The sequence below is a fragment of the Oncorhynchus masou genome, chromosome 18, assembly GCF_036934945.1.
Source record: "Oncorhynchus masou masou isolate Uvic2021 chromosome 18, UVic_Omas_1.1, whole genome shotgun sequence".
NCBI lineage: Eukaryota > Metazoa > Chordata > Actinopteri > Salmoniformes > Salmonidae > Oncorhynchus > Oncorhynchus masou.
This window is the reverse complement of record NC_088229.1, coordinates 24,632,541-24,647,144: the sequence shown is the minus strand read 5'-3', so window position 1 is coordinate 24,647,144 and position 14,604 is coordinate 24,632,541. Positions and strand designations below refer to the sequence as shown.

General features: G+C 40.9%; 1 protein-coding gene across 1 annotated transcript; it reads left to right on the top strand.

Annotated features, from left to right (window-relative positions):
* The first annotated feature begins 2,659 nt into the window (after nucleotides 1-2,659).
* LOC135504275 (protein ILRUN-like) lies at nucleotides 2,660-8,926 on the top strand. Its single transcript, XM_064922677.1, has 5 exons — nucleotides 2,660-3,011; nucleotides 4,417-4,571; nucleotides 4,790-4,987; nucleotides 6,304-6,617; nucleotides 6,765-8,926. The coding sequence occupies exons 1-5, from the start codon at nucleotides 2,854-2,856 to the stop codon at nucleotides 6,798-6,800; spliced, it is 861 nt and encodes a 286-aa protein (XP_064778749.1). The 5' UTR covers nucleotides 2,660-2,853; the 3' UTR covers nucleotides 6,801-8,926.
* Nucleotides 8,927-14,604: the final 5,678 nt, after the last annotated feature.

The following is a 14,604-nucleotide window of genomic DNA, read 5'->3' as shown; positions in this document are numbered from 1 at the left end:
TTGGTGATGTCATTCGGAAACATAATGTTCACTTTCACTGCTATGCGGATGACACAGCTGTACATTTCGATGAAACATGGTGAAGCCCTAAAATTGTCCTCCCTGGAAGCCTGTGTTTCAGACATAAGGAAGTGGATGGCTGCAAATGTTCTACTTTTAAACTCGGACAAAACAGAGATGCTTGTTCTAGGTCCCGAGAAACAAAGAGATCTTCTGTTGAATCTGACAATTCATCTTGATGGTTGTACTGTCGTCTCAAATAAAACTGAAGGACCTCGGCGTTACTCTGGACTCTGATCTCTATTTTGACGAACATATCAAGACTGTTGCAAGAGCTTTTTTCGATCTACGTAACATTGCAAAAATCAGATACTTTCTGTCAAAAAATGTTGCAGAAAAATTAATCCATGCTTTTGTCACTTCTAGGTTAGTCTACTGCAATGCTATACTTTCCGGCTACCCGGATAAAGCACTAAATAAACTGCAGATAGTGCTAAACACGGCTGCTAGAATCTTGACTAGAACCAAACAATTTGATCATATTACTCCAGTGCTAGCCTTCCTACACGGCTTCCTGTTAAGGCACGGGCTGATTTCAAGGTTTTACTGCTAACCTACAAAGCATTACATTGGCTAGCTCCTACCTATCTTTCCGAATTTGGTCCTGCCGTACATACCTACACGTACGCTACGGTCACAAGACGCAGGCCTCCTAATTGTCCCTAGAATTTCTAAGCAAACAGCTGGAGGCAGGGCTTTCTCCAATAGAGCTCCATTTTTATGGAATGGTCTGCCTACCCATGCAAGAGACGCAGACTCGGTCTCAACCTTTAAGTCTTTACTGAAGACTCATCTCTTCAGTGGGTCATATGATTGAGTGTAGTCTGACCCAGGAGTGTAAAGGTGAACGGATAGCCTCTGGAGCAACGGACCACCCTTGCTGTCTCTGCCTGGCCAGTTCCCCTCTCTCCACTGGGATTCTTTGCCTCTAACTCTATTACAGGGGCTGAGTCATTGGCTTACTGGTGCTCTTCCATGCCGTCCCTAGGAGGGGTGCGTTACTTGAGTGGGTTGAGTCGCTGACGTGGTCTTCTTGTCTGGGTTGGTGACCCCCCTTGAGTTGTGCCGTGGCGGAGATCTTTGTGGGCTATACTCGGCCTGGTCTCAGGATGGTAAGTTGGTGGTTGAAGTTTTCCCTCTAGTGGAGTGGGGGCTGTGCTTTGGCAAAGTGGGTGGGGTTATATCCTGCCTGTTTGGCCCTGTCCGGGGGTATCATCGGATGGGGCCACAGTGTCTCCTGACCCCTCCTGTCTCAGCCTCTAGTATTTATGCTGCAGTAGTTTATGTGTCGGGGGGCTCGGGTCAGTCTGTTATATCTGGAGTATTTCTCCTGTCTTATCCGGTGTCCTGTGTCAATTTATGTATGCTCGCTCTAATTCTCTCTTTCTTTCTCTCTCTCTCTCAGAGGACCTGAGCCCTATGACCATGCCTCAGGACTACGTGGCCTGATGACTCATTGCTGTCCCAAGTCCACCTGGCTGTTCTGCTGCTCCAGTTTCAACTGTTCTACCTGCGGCAATGGAACCCTGACCTGTTCACCGGAAGTGCTACCTGTCCCAGACCTGCTGTTTTCAACTCTCTAGAGACAGCAGGAGCGGTAGAGATACTCTCAATGATTGCCTATGAAAAGCCAAATGACATTTACTCCTGAGAGGCTGACTTGTTGCACCCTCGACAACTACTGTGATTATTATTATTTGACCATGCTGGTCATTTATGAACATTTGAACATCTTGGCCATGTTCTGTTATAATCTCCACCCGGCACAGCCAGAAGACGACTGGCCACCCCTCATAGCCTGGTTCTTCTCTAGGTTTCTTCCTAGGTTTTGGCCTTTCTGGGGAGTTTTTCCGAGCCACCGTGCTTCTACACCTGCATTGCTTGGTGTTTGGGGTTTTAGGCTGGGTTTCTGTACAGTACTTTGATATATCAGCTGATGTAAGAAGGGCTATATAAATACATTTGATTTGATCAGAGCTCTTGCAGCGTGAACTGACATGTTGTCCACCCAATCAAAGGATCAGAGAATTAATCTAGTATTGAAAGCATAAACTACAGCTAGCTTGCACTGCAGTGCTTAAAATGTGGTGAGTAGTTGACTTAAAGAGTGAAAGACAATAGTTGAACAGTTGAATTACTTTTTTTGCCGTTGTTTACTAACACCGGTCATATTCAACGGGTGTTGCATGTTAGTAAATTCATCAGTTATTCTGCGCTCTAGCACACTCAGATTTGAAATCGGAATAAATAGCCAGGGTGAATTTACGAACGCACCCACGTGTTAGAAAGTATTGTATCTCGCAAACTAGATAGCTTGACTGCTTTGTGAGGTCAGAACGCTCGCCCTGAGAGCGACACGATCTGAATTTACGAACAAACAATCTGACAACGCTCTAAATTTACGAACGGCCCAGAGCGCACTCCATGGTGGATTTATGAACGCCAACTGTGGCCTAGTTCAAGAAGGTCGGCCTGAGCTAGGCGCTGCGTGGATTCGATTACAAAATACAAGGTGTATGTGTTCACCACATGTTGTTTGATATTAAAGCGATGTACATATTAAATAATCTATTATGTGTACTAAAATAAATCGCGGACAGTCTGATACATACTCAGATGTTTTTGTTGGAGATTATCTTGCTACATCGACCATCTTGAACAGGCCATGGGTTGACGTCGTCACATAATTGTCAATGACATGCGCATTTGGGTTGTTGTTGAGTTTGTTATGACAGGTTGAGGCCTCGGACTAAATTAGGAAAGGAACCCTGTCTCTGTCCAGGGAAATCCACGATGGAGGGCATGGATTTGGACCTGGACCCGGAGTTAATGCAAAAATTTAGCTGCATGGGCACTACCGATAAGGACATACTCATAGCCGAGTTTCAGAGAATGCTTGGGTTTCAACTGAACCCCGCTGGATGCGCCTTCTTCTTGGACATGACCAATTGGTGAGTTCGGGGAATTGTGGCCTCTCTGTGATTGCTAATACTAGGATTTTGTTAGTTGCATGACGGATAGTCAGCCAACACGGTTTATTTGTGACTTTCTTTTTTATTTACAATTTAACGAGACAAAACTATATTGTCGTGTATATTCTTAATTGGGAAATGTAATTAAATTGGGTTGACATTTGGATTGCATGCTAGCTAATTAGCTACAGCCAGGATAGTCCTTCCTTGGTTGAAAAATCATTGATCAAATCTGGGTCTATTTTCTATCATTTTATACAGGGGAACGTGTCAATTACATATCTTTATTTTCCAGTGTTCAGTTGTGTTTTGGTCAGACTAATTATAATGTCTTGAATTAACTGAGCCTAGTATAATTATCTAGAGTAATCATAGCTAGCTAACTAACTACAACAGAAGGCTTCAACCAACGAGGTTCGTTTGTCCATTCTGCTTTTCTTTTTCAGCTATGAATTTCTTACCACATGAAAGTGCCCAGTCATTACAAGATCGCTAGTGCTATACGGGATATTTGGGACGTACCTACCCTAAACACTACACTTAACAATTGTAAATGTAAACTTCAATGGAGTAGGGACATTCCAAGGATCTCTGATAGCACGGCCTGCCTCACGACAAGGTTCCAAGACCCTCCTTTAGGTCAGGGAACATGCTGCAGCCTGTGTTATGTAACAACTTGGTGCAAATCAAGTTTCATGGGCAACAATGTTACTGGTGGAAACTTTGCCCCCACACAACTGTGTTCTGCAGTGGAAACGTGTCACAATTAGTTTTTTAATGTAATTAGTTAGTAATTGCACTTCCAGAATGAGCTGTCTAAAATTAGAACCGCTGCACACACAGCTATATTATGACAGTAGGTTTGTTGCTGCACATTCAGATTTCTGTAGTGTTGCTCTGACAAACATGCATAATTCAAAAGGTCAATGTCCACTCGGACATCTGGCCAAATTGTATGAGGAAGGAATGTTTGAAAACCCTCTTATGTCAGAGAATTTCAGAAATATTTATAATATTTGGTTTAATTCCTGTTGACCAGTTTGTTAGTAAAGGCCTTTAGGGGTGGTGGCTTAAGTAGGCTTGGCCCCCTGTCATTATATCCGTGTGTCACGGGAGGGATCCAAGAGGCAATACAAGTTTCACTGCTGAGATTCATATTTGACATACTGACTTGACTTAAACCAATTTATTTCATAAGGAGCATAGGTCATCCATACATTTTCTCCATGCATTCTGTTTTTGGCCAGTTCAATAAGCAGGCCTTTTGGTAAAAATATGATATTGATTTTTGCTTCTAGTTTCCCCCTCTTTTTAACCTCTGGGGATTGTTGTATTCTACTAACTGATATTCATTCCTTTCCCTAAATTGTTACGTCTCTTATAGGAACTTACAAGCAGCCATCGGAGCCTACTATGACTTTGAAAGCCCCAACATCAATGCACCATGCATGTCTTTTGTTGGGGATGTGACGATCGGGGAGGGGGAGTCTGTGCCCCCTGACACGCCCTTCACTAAGACGTGGAGGATACAGAACACAGGTTGGTTGTAATGAAAAAAACCTTTAGGAGCTGCACTCAGTCATAGACAGTGTTGACAACAGTGTTGACAAGGCCTTACTGTTAGCTTTCAGGCTTTGAAGTTCCATCCTAGTAGTAAACAGCATCCCAAACAAGCTACTGGTAGTCACTGGAGCTGGCAATTGAGGTTATTGTTTATTAATTTCATCATGCATGTTTTGTTTATTTGTCTCTTGCAGGAGCAGAGTCTTGGCCCCCTGGGGTATGTCTGAAGTATGTTGGAGGGGACCAGTTTGGTCATGTGAACATGGTGATGGTGCGCTCATTAAACCCCCAGGAGATGGCTGATGTCAGCGTACAGATGCGCAGCCCCCTTTCCCCTGGCATGTACCAGGGCCAGTGGAGGATGTGCACAGCCACCGGACTCTTCTATGGGGGTGAGAAACTTCATTTGGCAACCAGCTTAATGATAAGCACACAACTGTTGTTCACAATTTAAACAATTATAATAATCTGTAAATTAATTTATCGTTTAAAACTTTTATACATCCTTTATAAAGTATACTTTAATGTAAAGTGTTAGTTACCGCAGTCTAATGTTGAATTCACCAAAGTTAGCGTTTACATCACTTGAATATATTCAAGGTCTAATTAGGGCTCTGAAGTGTGACAAAATATTTTGCTGTGCGACCAGGATAAATTTTGGGAGCACTGTGCAACTAGGAAAAAAATCTCCCAGATAATAATTGTTGATAATGATAAGGCTTCGCTGTACTGTTGTTTCCGAGTGCCCTAGACAAAAAGCATCCTGGTTGCAACATTACTATAGTGAAAACGGCTTGCTGATGGCCTCCAGTGTGTCAGAGTGCACTCTGTGCCGTTCGTACGTGGAGTGTATTCAGATTGTTCGTTTGTAAATTCAGAGCATTTCGTTCTCTGAGCATTCAGAGCGCACACTGGACACTGGCCGATGAGTAGGGTTGATCCGAGCATTCTGACCTCACAACGGCAGTCAATGGCCAAATCTAACTGGCTAAAGTTGGCTAGCTTGGAATCTACTTCCAGACACAAATGAGAGATCACCCCACTCTGACCAATTTACTTGCCATAGCAGAGCTGGTTAGACTGTTTTCATGTTGTCTAGAGCTTTAGTTACTGTGACTGCTGCTGGCAGCAATTTATTTGAAAACATTTTTGCCGACGTTTACTGACACCTGTCATATTTAACGTGTGTTGCGGTTCGTAAATTAATCAGTTATTCTGCACTCAGGCACACTTAACCGACAGTGCTCTGTAATCGGAGTAGATGACAAAAGTGATTTAACAAACGTACCCGAGGTCAAAAGATCTGACCCATATTACAGGCGCAACATTTTTTATCTTCCTATTATCCGGGAATGCATTTTACATTCATAAACCATAAATCATTTGTTTACACTTTGTTCAGTCATGCTGCCTAATTGGCTAGCTAGCTAACATTACCAGTATATCCAAACATTTGGGGGCACAGAAACCTAATATTCCACAAATGACTTTGTAATAATAACAGGGATTTGTATCAACATTTGAGCTTTTATAATAAACTAATGTCTTTACAGTGTTACATATTAGTTTATAGGGCATAATATGTGCTTTAAAATGAGGTAGAATTCATATAGGCTGTATCTAAATCTTATTTTCTGCTGCTTTAACGTTCAGCGCACCAATTCTACCAATGAAAAATGTGGAGTGTTAATGTCTCTCCCCACTGTAGATGTGATCTGGGTAATTGTCAGCGTGGAGGTGGGAGGCCTCCTTGGCGTGACGCAGCAGATGTCCTCCTTCCAGGCCGAGTTCAACACCCAGCCTGCCCGCAACGTGGAGGGAGACTACAACCCCTTCGCCTCGCCACAGAAACACGCCGGTGCCCACGATAACAGTCACCGTGACGATAGCGGCCTCAAGGACCCCGCGGACGTCTGGGAGGGTGGCCCGGACCGAATGCAGCAAGAGCAAAATGGACTGTCACACAACTCTGTGAATATAGCAACAAACGGGCTCCAAAGCAACCTAGTGACTTACAGTCAGGTAAGGCCGCCTATGTGAAGCAACTGCAAACCTTTTAGGGATACCCTTCATTGTTCAATTATACCATAGCTCATCAGTACAATCACAACTTTGTACTTATAAAAAAAATCTATATCCACAAAATTTTTCTTTATCTTTTACCCACAGGGTATTCACGAACCCTATCCTTTTGGGCAGTCTTAAAACATGGGAAACATCGTCACATTCAGGCAGCACTGTGTTCCTGGATCCACAACATCTATTGTGGGAGGAGGCTTTACTTGTGGCTGGTAGAGTATCCTGAGATTCATACAAACACTTATGCAAAGTTCCCCCTCCACTTTACGCAACACAAACGGAAACCAGAAGACAAAGCTGCTCTGTTCTCCCAGCATACGACTCAACCAACAAGATCCCACATCCAGTGTATGCATGTGTGAATGTTAAGTTAAAAATGAGTGCTACAAATCTTTTTTTAAAGAGATGAGATACAAGTTTTTTTTTCTGGTCTTTATTTTTAGTTATTTAGTTGTCATGTCTGAATGCTGTTGAGACTACAGTGATGAAAGGAGGAGTGTGTGTTTGCGTCGGAGTGTGCATGTGAGTGGGTATGTGTGTTTGCTTGGTTTATGCAACCTGAAAGAGACAGACTAGGGAGGAAAAGCCATTTATTTTGCGTACTGATCCTCTAGTTCCTAAACTGACTTAAAAAAAAAAAGTAATCTCTCTTTTCATACTTTTTAAAATCCTAATTTCACAGTGTATACTTTTTAGGGACAGGAGAATAATTCAGCAAATTTAGCAGCCTGATAAGAATGTATTGTTTTGGATGTTTTTCTGGTAACAACAAAGGAAGAACAGCTTATTCACATGCAAATCCCATTTGCTGCAGCTTCACTTTTGATTGTTGGTTGGTTCTGTTACTCTGAAGTTGAGCTATAGTATATCCATCCACTGGAGGGAGGTCTTTATCAAAATTGCAGTTTCTCACTTACCAATTGGTGAAAAAAAGAAACATTAACTAACATTTACTCAAAGGACCCTCCATGTCAGGATCAATACTTGGAAAGTAGATTATATCACCACACTGTAGGTTCAATTTGTTTTAATAGGGCTTCATCATTTTGTTCTGTGAGATTGCAAAAGTTCACATGTTGCAAAGCAGTGTCATTTCTTGGTTTGGTCATTTTGAGTTGAATGTATTTGCTGAATGTAGAGCTATGTTGTTTTGAAGCATTTTTGTTTTATCTGCCCAAAGATCTTATACATTTGCCTTGAAGACACAGCTTCATTTAAGGGTTTCAGATTTTCTAACTCTTTTTGTTCATTATTATTTATTCCAAAGCCCAGGAAAATGAATCTATTCTTGAGAGAAAATTCTGAAATTACAATTACAGTGTCCTCTTGTTCAGACAATGTTAAACTCAACCATTTATTCAAATATACAGGCCTTCATTTTGTTAGTCCCTCTAAAGACTATATTTTAAAGAATGTTTTAAATTACTTGCACTAACTGGCTAATCTCTATGCACTGAGTAGTTTGGCCTCCAGCCCAAACGTGAGTTATTTTACTATTGCTCCTTATGATGCCAGTTGTCTTTATGCTTCAGTTTCATGCCTGGAACACTACATGCCTGGTAGGCTACATGTGTGGTCCTCCTCGGTTTTGTTATCTTTCCATCTGCAACCAGTGATTGACTTTGAAAACCTGGCTTGCAAGATTACATTTTTAAAATATCTACTATTTACTTCATTGCATTGGGGCAGTTGGGCAACAAACGGCAGCAAGCTCATTTGCACCCAGGGATGATTGACTGTACTTTGTCAATGTGACAGCAGTGTCATTGTCCAGAACCACACCTCCTGTCATAGCTAATCTGCCTATGTTACAGTTTTCCCCTGAAGGCATTTGGTAATATCTTAGATCAATTGCATGTGCTCTTCAAATTTATGAAGCAAGTTAATGACAAATGTTTCTCCTCGTCGTAACAGGTATACACTGCCCATTAATCTCCTTGGTTGTGTCTCAAATTGCCCCCTATTCCCTTTATAGTTTCCTTACTATATAGGGTACCGTTTATGACACACCCCACATTGGTATGTTTTTTGTTTACAGTCGGATGTCACATATTGAGTGATACATTGCTTTTTTTGAGGGGGTATGATAGATTTTTTTTCTGTGAAGTTTTCAGGGGTTAGAATGGTGAATGGATGACTTTTGGAATTCTACAGCAGAACAATTATGAGACAGAGTCAGCAAAGATATGAAAGCATTTTTCCTGTATGTTTGAACGAACGTTTGTATGATTAAATTATCACTGAAAACAAAATGCTGGGCATTTCTCCGTGGTCTTTATTTTGCACGTACTTTAGATATATAGACTCAGTAAATGTTTTTATCCAATTTGTAAGTCGCTCTGGATAAGAGCGTCTGCTAAATGACTTAAATGTAAATGTATTTTATTTTAGAGTTAATATTCAGTTTTATGATTTTTAAAAGAACTGGAATGTTAATTTATCTTGCCTTGAGTATTGTTACAGTAATACATTTCTCTCCAGATTAATTTCTTCAACTGATTAGCTTTAATCATGCACTAAAGACGCATAAGGACAAAAAAACATTTATTTACTGTGTATAGGTAGTGGAAATGGATGCCTGTAATATTTACCAAGCAACTTGAGAATGAATAACTTGCATTCATCAACTGTACATTTTCCTCTACTAATGTCAATAAGGTGTCCAAATCAAATGTCCTAAACTCAGGTTATGACGACGGTCACTGGTTTTTGTTTAGGTTCCCACTCCACGATAATGGATTATTTTCCCTGCACCAAATGTAACAGAGCCTCATTCATAAATTAATCCCAGCCATCAGTCACCTTGTGGGTGATTGAATCTCAGGTAGCAATTGATCTACATGTTTTTGGCATGGTCAAATTTGACTGAAAAGTCAGCCAATCTTATGAATAGCCAATACATGTCCAATTAGACCAGGATATAAACGTCCTTATTGTAAGGTAAAACTGCATAGGTATAAGGAATGGATAGTGTAGAGCTCTGACTGAAGAAAAGGGGGATAGCTTCCACATACAGTATGCTGTGTCAAACCCCCAGGGCATAATTGATGGACAGGGTGGGTGGGTGTTTCAACCAAAGTGCTTTTTCAGTTTAAAGAGGTTTTTGGTTACAATCATTAGGTCTGCGGGGCTAACTTGCCAAAATGCTACAGTTCACTAGTTTCTGTTTATCTGCTGAGCATACAGCCTCAGGGAACGCTGCTCATTTGAATGTTGGCGACCTTGAGCATTATGTAAATATCTTAGAGCTCATCCACCTGAGACAGCAGGGGAGAAGGCTATAGCAGAGCGTGATAATGACAGTGAAAATACGTTTGAAGACAAGATGAGTTACTTACTATGATAATATGAAATAGTAGGTTGGATCAGAGGTTGAGTGGATGGAAGAGGTTACCCACCCAGTTCAACGGTTAGTTTTGATTTCCGTTAAATTTTGACAAAATTCCCTGACATTGTTTACTTTTTGCAAATCCAATCATTTTCCCACGTTGATTAAACGTCATTACATATATTTGTTGTTGAAATGACTTAGAAACAACGTTGATTCAGTCAGTGTAACAGTGTTACTCTTCTGCACCTTCCATCTGCAACCAGTGATTGACTTTGAAAACCTGGCTTGCATGATTGCATTTTTCAAATATTTACTATTTACTTCATTGCATTGGGGCAGTTGAGCAACAAACGGCAGAAAACTCATTTGCACCCAGGGATGATTGACTGTACTTTGTCAATGTGACAGCAGTGTCATTGTCCAGAACCACACCTCCTGTCATAGCTAATCTGCCTATGTTACAGTTTTCCCCTGAAGGCATTTGGTAATATCTTAGATCAATTGCATGTGCTCTTCAAATTTATGAAGCAAGTTAATGACTAAAAATACTAAATTCCCTTACATTGATGACTTTTTGCAAATCCAATCATTTTCCCACATTGATTGAACATCATCACATAGATTTTTGTTGTTGTTGAAATGACGTAGAAACAATGTTGATTTACCTAGTTAGTGTAACAGGGTCACTCTTCTGCACTTTCAACTCTTCAATGAAAATATATTACAAAAATAAAGTATATGTTTCAGGGTGGAGCCCATTGAAACTGTGCATCGGCAAATTCAATAACAGGTTTTTTAATATTTTAATTGCTATAGGCAAGGGGCATAATCTGTCATTGGCATCAAACCAACACTGAGATGTTAGATATGTCTATTAACTTACTCCGATGATTCATCCAACTGTGTTGGCACATGGTAGCTCTTTTAGAATATTTCAACAGCACTGCACAAACATTGCTCTTTTGTTTAAGCAAATATTTGTGCTCTCTCTCAATATTGCTGTTACACAATTTCTCTGAACATTTAAATGAAAGATATCGCCTTTTCTGTGACAGATCTTTCAACATTTCATAAATGTCTCCGTCTTTTCAGTACAGCTCTCACACATAGCCTGATTGAACACACAAGTCCCTCAATTAATTTGTCATTGTGATTCTGTGGGCTAAGCTTTAGCCTCTTGTGTTATACCTTTGTCCCCTGGCTCTGAGCATGTATGTTAATCAAGAACACTGGCTGTAACTTACCCCTAACCCTGACTGGTTAGTTAGTTCTCAACCTCGCCAGACTGCTCAAACAATTCTAAAGCGCGTGCTTGTCATCTCTGTATCCCTTCAAAATAGTTTGACCTAAAGTTGCCCCCCTTTCCAAATAAAAACATACCCTGGTACTATGACAGTTTCAACTCATGACAACTTTCCAAGTAGATTTGAATGGCATGATTGTGGTAGATGGAAGATTGGTAGAAGTTCCAGAAAGATTTACAGATTGGGAAAGAGGTGAATTTGCATCTTAAACTTCCCTTTGGAAGTCTGCATTTCCTAATGTCATGTTATCCTGGCGACATCACTTTTAACAGCAGTTCATCAGAAAGTTGCAGATCCTCAACTTCACCGCAAACTGTTGTCATGAGAAAACATAGTTTGGCTAGTGACCACATCAGACAATAGAAAATGGTCAAATTAATTATCTTGGATGCCACAAACCCAGTTTGAGTATATCAAGAAAGTGGGTTTTAAACACATTTAGAGAATACCTGGATCTATACCTTGTGAGTTGGTTTCTGGCAGAAAACTGCTTTGCTTTAATGTTCTGTTGTGCTAGTCCTACTATCACAATGTTAATCAATGTGTTTTGTAATGTCTTTGCCTCAGGTTGAAGAGAATAAACATTGTTAAACACCTTAAACACCTCATGTATGTTTAGCAAAAGCCAGCTTCTCATTTTTATTTATCACCTTGCTCGGGGCTTGAACCAGCAATATTTCTGGTCAGTCTCTCTAACCTCAAGTCCAGGGCCCAATCCCAGTCAATTATCAGACAGTGTTTGTGTGTGCCAGGGGAGGCTGGTAGGAGGAGCTATAGGAGGAAAAGCTCATTGTAATGGCTGGAATTTAATTTATTTTATCTGAATAGGGCGCATTCGGAAAGTATTCAGACTCCTTTGTTTTTTTCACATTTTGTTACGTTACAGACTTATTCTAAATTGATTACACACAACACCCCATAATGACAAAACACAAACAGAAATACCTTATTTACATAAGTATTCAGACCCTTTGCTATGAGACTTGAAATTGAGCTCAGGTGCATCCTATTTCCATTGATCATCCTTGAGATGTTCTACAACTTGATTAGAGTCCAGCTGTGGTAAATTAAATTGATTGGACATGATTTGGAAAGGCACACACCTGTCTTTATAAGGTCCCACAGTTGACTGTGCAAGTCAGATGAAAAAAAACAAGCTTTGAGGTCAAAATAATTGTCCGTGGAGCTCCGAGACAGGATTGTGTTGAGGCACAGATCTGGGGAACAGTGCCAAAACATTTCTGCCGCATTGAAGGTACCCAAGAACAGTGGCCTCAATCATTCTTAAATGGAAGAAGTTTGGAACCAGTAAGACTCTTCCTACTTCCTAGAGCTGGTCGCCCGGCCAAACTGAGCAATCGGGGAAGAAGGGCCTTGGTCAGGGAGGTGACCAAGAACCCAATGGTCACTCTGACAGAGCTCCAGAGTTCCTCTGTGGAGATGGGCGAACCTTCCAGAAGGACAACCATCTCTGCAGCACTCCACCAAATAGGCCTTTATGGTAGAGTGGCCAAACGAAAGCCACTCCTCGGTAAAAGGCACATGACAGCCCACTTGGAGTTTGCCAAAAGGCACCTGAAGAACTCTCAGACCACGAGAAACAAGATTCTCTGGTCTGATAAAACCAAGATTAAACTCTTTGGCCTGAATGCCAAGCATCACGTCCAGTTGTGGAAAAAGTACTCAATTGTCATACTTGAGTAAAAGTAAAGATATCTTAATAGAAAATGACTCAAGTAAAAGTGATAGTCACCCAGTAAAATATTACTTGAGTAAAAGTCTAAAAGTATTTGATTTTAAATATACTTCAGTATCAAAAGTAAATGGAATTGCTAAAATGTACTTAAGTATCAAAAGAAAAGTATAAACCATTTCAAAATCCTTATATTAAGCAAACCAGACGGCATATTTATATGTTTTATTTTTTATTGACGGATAGCCAGGGGCACACTCCAACACTAAGACATAATTTACAAACAATACATTTTGTGTTTAGTGTGTCCGCCAGATCAGTGACAGTAAGGATGACCAAGTATGTTCTGTTGACAAGTGTATGAATTGGACCATTTTCCTGGCCTGCAAAGCATTCAATACGTAACGAGTACTTTTGGGTGTCAGGGAAAATGTATGGAGTAAAAAGTACATTATTTTCTTTAGGAACATAGAAAATTGAAAGTTGGCAAAAATATAAATAGTAAAGTACATATACCCCAAAAACAACTTAAGTAGTACTTAAAAGTATTTTTACTTAAGTACTTTACACCACTGGTCACGTCTGGAGGAAACCATACACCGCTCATCAACTGGTCAATACCATCCCTACAGTGAAGCATGGTGGTGGCAGCATCATGCTGTGGGGATGTTTTTCAGTGGCAGGGACTGGGAGACTAGTCAGGATCGAGGGATAGATGAACGGAGCAAAGTACAGAGAGATCCTTGATGAAAACCTGCTCAAGAACACTCAGGACCTCAGACTGGGGCCAAGGTTCACCTTCAAACAGGACAATGACCCTAAGCACACAGCCAAGACAACGCATGAGTGACTTCGGGACAAGTCTGAATGTCCTTGAGTGGCCCAGCCAGAACCTGGACTTGAACCCGATCGAACATCTCTGGAGAGACCTGAAAATAGTGGTGGGGTGACACTCCCCATCCAACCTGACAGAGCTTGAGAGGATCTGCAGAGAAGAATGGGAGAAACTCCCCAAATACAGGTGTGCCAAGCTTGTAGAGTCATACCCAAGAAGACACGATGCTGTATTCGCTACCAATGGTGCTTCAACAAAGTACTGAGTAAAGGGTCTGAATACTTACATTGGCAAGAAAAAGTATGTGAACCCTTTGGAAATACCTGGATTTCTGCATACAATTGATATCTTCATCTAAGTTACAACAAGAGACAAACACAGTCTGCTTAAACTAATAACACACAAACAATTATACGTTTTCATGTCTTTATTTAACACACCGTGTAAACATCCACAATGCAGGGTGGGAAAAGTATGTGAACCCTTGGATTTAATAACTGGCTGACCGTCCTTTGGCAGCAATAACCTCAACCAAACGTTTTCTGTAGTTGCAGATCAGACCTGCACAACGGTCAGGAGGAATTTTGAACCATTCCTCTTTACAAAACTGTTTCAGTTCAGCAATATTCTTGGAATGTCCGGTGTGAACTGATCTCTTGAGGTCATGCTACAGCATCTCAATTGGGTTGAGGTCAGGACTCTGACTGGGCCACTCCAGAAGGTGTATTTTCTTCTGTTGAAGCCATTCTGTTGTTGATTTACTTCTG

What these genes read in the sequence shown, in the direction of transcription:
- LOC135504275 (XM_064922677.1), top strand. Translation starts at nt 2,854, where the DNA reads ATGGAGGGCATGGATTTGGACCTGGACCCGGAGTTAATGCAAAAATTT. An exon ending in TTCTTGGACATGACCAATTG is followed by an intron (nt 3,012 to 4,416) that starts GTGAGTTCGGGG and finishes CGTCTCTTATAG; the next exon opens with GAACTTACAAGCAGCCATCG. An exon ending in ACCTAGTGACTTACAGTCAG is followed by an intron (nt 6,618 to 6,764) that starts GTAAGGCCGCCT and finishes TTTTACCCACAG; the next exon opens with GGTATTCACGAACCCTATCC.